This window comes from Lathyrus oleraceus, chromosome 4 (genome assembly GCF_024323335.1).
Source record: "Lathyrus oleraceus cultivar Zhongwan6 chromosome 4, CAAS_Psat_ZW6_1.0, whole genome shotgun sequence".
NCBI lineage: Eukaryota > Viridiplantae > Streptophyta > Magnoliopsida > Fabales > Fabaceae > Lathyrus > Lathyrus oleraceus.
This window is the reverse complement of record NC_066582.1, coordinates 185,251,198-185,256,642: the sequence shown is the minus strand read 5'-3', so window position 1 is coordinate 185,256,642 and position 5,445 is coordinate 185,251,198. Positions and strand designations below refer to the sequence as shown.

General features: G+C 36.0%; 1 protein-coding gene across 1 annotated transcript; it reads left to right on the top strand.

The window, feature by feature from the left end:
- The first annotated feature begins 4,479 nt into the window (after positions 1 to 4,479).
- LOC127136605 (secreted RxLR effector protein 161-like) lies at positions 4,480 to 5,106 on the top strand. Its single transcript, XM_051063143.1, has one exon. It carries the CDS (start codon positions 4,480 to 4,482, stop codon positions 5,104 to 5,106), a length of 627 nt encoding a protein of 208 aa, XP_050919100.1.
- Positions 5,107 to 5,445: the final 339 nt, after the last annotated feature.

The window sequence follows — 5,445 nt, the reverse complement described above, 5'->3', positions numbered from 1 at the left end:
AGTTTGACTGGTGCTGCTCTGAGATGGTATATGGGGCTAGACAATGCAAGTATCCGTACTTTCAAAGATTTGGGTGAAGCTTTTGTTAAGAAGTACAAATACAACGTTGATATGGCGCCTGATAGAGACCAACTGAAGTCTATGTCTCAGAAGGATAAGGAGACGTTTAAAGAGTATGCATAGAGGTGGAGTGAACTTGCTACTCAGATTAATCCTCCATTAGAAGAGAAAGAGATTGTAGCGGTAAATTCGTGACCATTAAGCTATGAACAAACTTAACGTCAATAAAACCAGAGTCGCCACCACACTTTTATTGTTTCCAAAGGAAATGGGAAAAGTACGAACAAAATCCAAAGATAAGAAGTTTTCAAATCAAAACTAATAAAATTCCAGAGATTACAGGTAAGGGGGTTGGTTACACAGAGGGAAGGTGCTAGCACCCAAAGTGTCCTAGGTACTCCTAGGAATACCTTTTTTATGTGTGTATGTGTTTTTGGTATAAAGATGTTTGCAATAAATAGAGTGTGGGGATGAGAAAAAGAATTCATTGATTATACTTTTGTGTTTGACAAGACCTTTGGACTTGGATTAAATATTTGATTTTTTTTGGTGAAAGTCCCATATTTTTCGGATTAAAAATGAAATTAATATGAATTAATCAAAATAAAAGGATTAAATGGAAAATCAGAAAAATAAAAAAACAAGGGTCATATGACCTCCCTCATTAATTGAGGTGGCAAATTAGATGGCCAGGAGCACGCATTCCACATGTACACGAGTCAACTACAATGCAAGCATGGTAATCATAATGGACGCGTGAGATTAGAACATGAGACTCAGATCAGATGGTCCTGGACAAGCCAACACACCACCAGAGCCCTAGCTCCGGTCATCTTCTCCGATGAGCACCACCGGCCTTGTCCAAGCTCAACTCAATGGAAAATGAAAATTGAATACACTAATTTGAAGGAAAAATGCTCAGGAGCACGAATATGACCTCAATTTTCTCCAATTCCATGTATATAAAAAGATGCAGGGATTTGAATTTTGAGGATAATGAACTAAGTGGCTTCAATTTGACCTCAAAGCAACTCAATCTTCTTGCCTACATTGATAGGACTTCAGACAGCCAAAAATCAACAAGAATGGTGAAGAATTGAGGGAGAATCGAAGAGATGAAAATTCTGAAAATTCACCTTCAATGGAGCTTCAGATTGACACGATCTTGCTTTCAATTATGCTTGGCCTTGCTTCGAATGCTTGTTGGAAGTGATTAGAATCAATGAAAGGTATGGACTCTTGGAGTTTCAATCTAAAAACAGGTGGAGATTTGAAACTCCATTTCCAAAGAAAATCTTCAAGCTTATCCTTCAATGGCGAGGGTTTGGGATTGGAGGTTCAAAGCTTGGGCATGAGCCCTTTAATTCTGAGCAATGAGGGTCTTATTTATAGGTCGTGAGATTGATTTCTACACACTTCCAAATTTGGCAATTTTGTGAAATTATCCTTGCATGCTTTCATGGGCGTGTGATAGGCCCATCAGGTGATGCAATTAGGTCCAAAATTGAGTGTGAATCATGCTGAATTTATGTTGGAAAGCCATGCAATCGTGTATGAAAAGTGGAAATGGAAATCATCCAAATGGTTCTTCATGTTTCACCCATGTGCAAGTCCCTCATACTTTGGCCAAATGATATGATCTTGGAATTTTGGAAAGGTGAGATCAAGGGGAACAACTTTCATGTTGAACACTTTTTCATTTGAAGCTTGGATCATGATGAATTTTGAGGTGGAAGTTTGGGAAATCAAACATATTTGAAAATTTTCTAAGTCCCAAGTCAAATGTTCACTTATTCCACCTTGAATAACTTTTTCTATGGACTTCAAATGAGAAAAGTTCCTTCATCAAAGTTGTAGCTCTTTAAAACCTCTTCAATTTGGTCACAAATTTGACCTCATTTAGATTTGGCATGAAGGAGTTAAAACTAATGACCGACCAACCAAAGAGAAAGTAAACAAGCCAAAAGATATTCATCACTATCCTAAAAGAAAAAGATTTTCTAAAAAGAAATCTTATTTTCCTAGATATAAAATCTATTTTGGACCTACTTGTTTTTATTGCAGAATAATTGGCCATACACCTAATGCATGCTATGTTAGAAATTTTAGCATAGCAAGTGGGAATTATATGTGGGTGAAGAAAGGCACTAATTATGAAGGACCCAAAGCAATTTGGGTACCTAACAAAACTTAATTTGTTTTGTAGGTATGTTTGAAAACCACATCAAATCTTTGGTATCTTGATAGTGGTTGCTCCAAGCATATGACGGGAGATCTTAACAAATTTTCAAATCTAGCATTAAAGGCCAAGGGTTATGTCACATATGGTGATAACAACAAAGGGAGAATTATTGGTATAGGCAAAGTTGGAGCACAACCTTTCACATACATTGAAGATGTTCTTTATGTCGAAGGACTAAAGCACAAGCTTCTAAGTATTAGCCAACTTTGTGACAAAGGCTTCAAAATCTAGTTCACTAAGGATGAGTGTTTGATTGTAGATGAAGTCACACATGAGGTAAAACTCAAAGGTACGAGATTTAATAATATATTTATGATTTCCCTTGATGATTGTCTTTGGAGGTAAAATGTCTTATGGAAAATGTTAATGAGTCATGGCTTTGGCATAAAAGCTTCACTCATATTCATATGGAACATTTGAATAAATTTATAAAGCATGACCTTGTTATTGGATTGCCTAAGATAAAATTCATCAAAGATAGATTATGTGATGCATGTCAAAAGGAAAAACAAACCAAATCAACTTTCACATCAAAGAATGTGGTATCCACTACATGGCCATTACAATTGTTGTATATTGACTTATTTGATCTATCAAGAATAAGAAGCTTCGGAGGTAATGTATATGTTTTAGTTATTGTTGATGATTTCTCTAGATACACTTGGAAATTCTTCTTAGTGCAGAAAAGTGATGCATTCGAGGCGTTCAATAAATATGCAAACCAAATTAAAAATGAGAAATCTCTAACTATTGCCTCCATAAGAAGCGACCATGGTGGAGAATTCCAAAATTACTTCTTCGAAGAGTTTTGCGAAGAACATGGAATATTTCATAATTTCTCGGCACCAAGGACTCCTCAACAAAATGGAGTGGTGGAGAGAAATAATAAGTCACTTGTGGAACTTGCAAGAACAATGCTTAGCGACTCAAATCTTCCAAAGTATTTTTGGGCGGATGCGGTAAGCACGTCATGCTATGTAAGTAATAGAATCATTATTAGACCTATCTTGAATAATACTCCTTATGAACTCTTCAAAGGAAGGAAACCAAACATACCTCACTTTCATATATTTGGATGCAAATGCTTTATCCTCAATAATGACAAAGACAATCTAGGTAAGTTCGACGAAGGTATATTTCTTGGATATTCTCTCACTAGTAAAGATTATATAATATATAATAAAAGAACTTTAAAATTGAAGAATATATGCATGTTACCTTTGATGAAACTAACCCCTCCAAGGAGGATATTATTTTGTGTGATGATGATGATGATAATGTAGATGCTCCTCAAGAAGATACTTTCAACGGCATCAATGACCATCAAATGGAACATCATGAATAATAAATTCAACAAGAGTAAAATGCCAATGATCTACCTAAAGAATGGAGAACTCATAGAGATAATCCAGTTGATAAAGTCATTGGTGATATTAATCAAGGCGTTGCACCAAGATTAAATCTCAAATATGCATGCTTGAATATGGCGTTTGTTTCACAAATTGAACCTTCCAAAGTTGATGAAGCCTTAGGAGATGACCAATGGATAGTTTCTATGCAAGAAGAGTTAAACCAATTTGAAAGGAATCAAGTGTGGGAACTTGTCCCTAGGCCAAGTGGTGAACACATCATAGGTACCAGATGGGTGTTTAAGAACAAGCTTGATGAGAATGGTATAATTGTTCGAAACAAAGCAAGGTTGGTGGCCCAAGGATATAATCAAGAGGAAGGAATTGATTTTTGAAGAAACATTCACTCCGGTTGCAAAGTTAGAAGTTATCCGTCTATTACTTGCTTATGCATGTTCATTGAATTTTCAGTAATTCCAAATGGATGTCAAGAGCGCCTTCTTGAATGGCTACATCAATGAAGAAGTCTATGTCAAACAAACCCCGGGATTTGAAGACTTCAAGAATCCTTCACATGTATTCAAGTTGAGGAAAGCTCTTTATGGCCTAAAGCAAGCACCAAGAGCATGGTATGATCGTCTCAGCAACTTTCTTTGTGAATAGGGATTTTAGAAAGGTAAAGTTAACAAGACCTTGTTTATTAAGAAAATAAATGGTAACACTTTATTGGTTCAAGTCTACGTTGACGACATCATACTCGGCTCATCACACAAATAAACATATGAAGAATTTTCATCAAATGATGCAAGGAGAATCCAAATGTCCATGATGGGTAAGATGAACTATTTTCTCGAACTTCAGATTAAGAAACTAAAGGATGGAATCTTCATCAACCAATCCAAGTACTGCCAAGAATTATTGAAGAGATTCAACATGGATAACTGCAAGGCTATGTCTACTCCAACAGGATCCAGAACTTATGTTGATCAAGATGAATCGGGTGTCTCAATTGATATCACAAAGTATCTAGGTATGATTGGCTCATTGTTATATTTGACGGCAAGCCGTCCTGACATAATGTTTAGTGTTTTTCTACGTGCTCGATTTCAAGAAAATCCAAAAGAATCGCATCTCATCGTCGTTAAAAGGATCATGAAGTATCTCAAAGGGACAACAAACGTTCATCTATGGTATTCTAAAGGTAGTATTTACAATTTAGTTGGTTATCCTGATGATGATTATGCACGAAGTAAAACTGATAGAAAGAGCACTAGTGGTACATGTCACATTCTTGGAAATGCATTAGTATCACGGGCTTGCAAGAAACAAGCATGTGTTTCTCTCAGCACTGTCCAAGTGGAATACATAGCAACAGGTAGCTGTTGTGCTCAAATATTGTGGCTTAAGCAACAACTTCGTGATTATGGACTCAATCTTGGATGCATTCCTCTATGAGTGACAATGCAAGTGCGATAAATATTACAAAGAATCCGATCATGCACTCAAGAAACAAACATATTGACATTTGACATCATTTTCTCCGAGATCGCGTGCTTCAAGGAGATGTTGAAGTTACATTTGTGGATACTCATAATCAACTCGCCGACATTTTCACAAAACTGTTGGCACGAGAACCGTTCTACAAAATTCGAAGAGAATTGGGAATCTTGGATGAAAAAGACATATGATGGACGGTACACGTATCTATATGCTTTATTTTATTTTATTATTTGTGATACTATGTTATAATATGAGAATATATGAAATTTTATGATCATATGCCTAAACTTGCTA

What these genes read in the sequence shown, in the direction of transcription:
- LOC127136605 (XM_051063143.1), top strand. Translation starts at nt 4,480, where the DNA reads ATGGGTAAGATGAACTATTTTCTCGAACTTCAGATTAAGAAACTAAAG.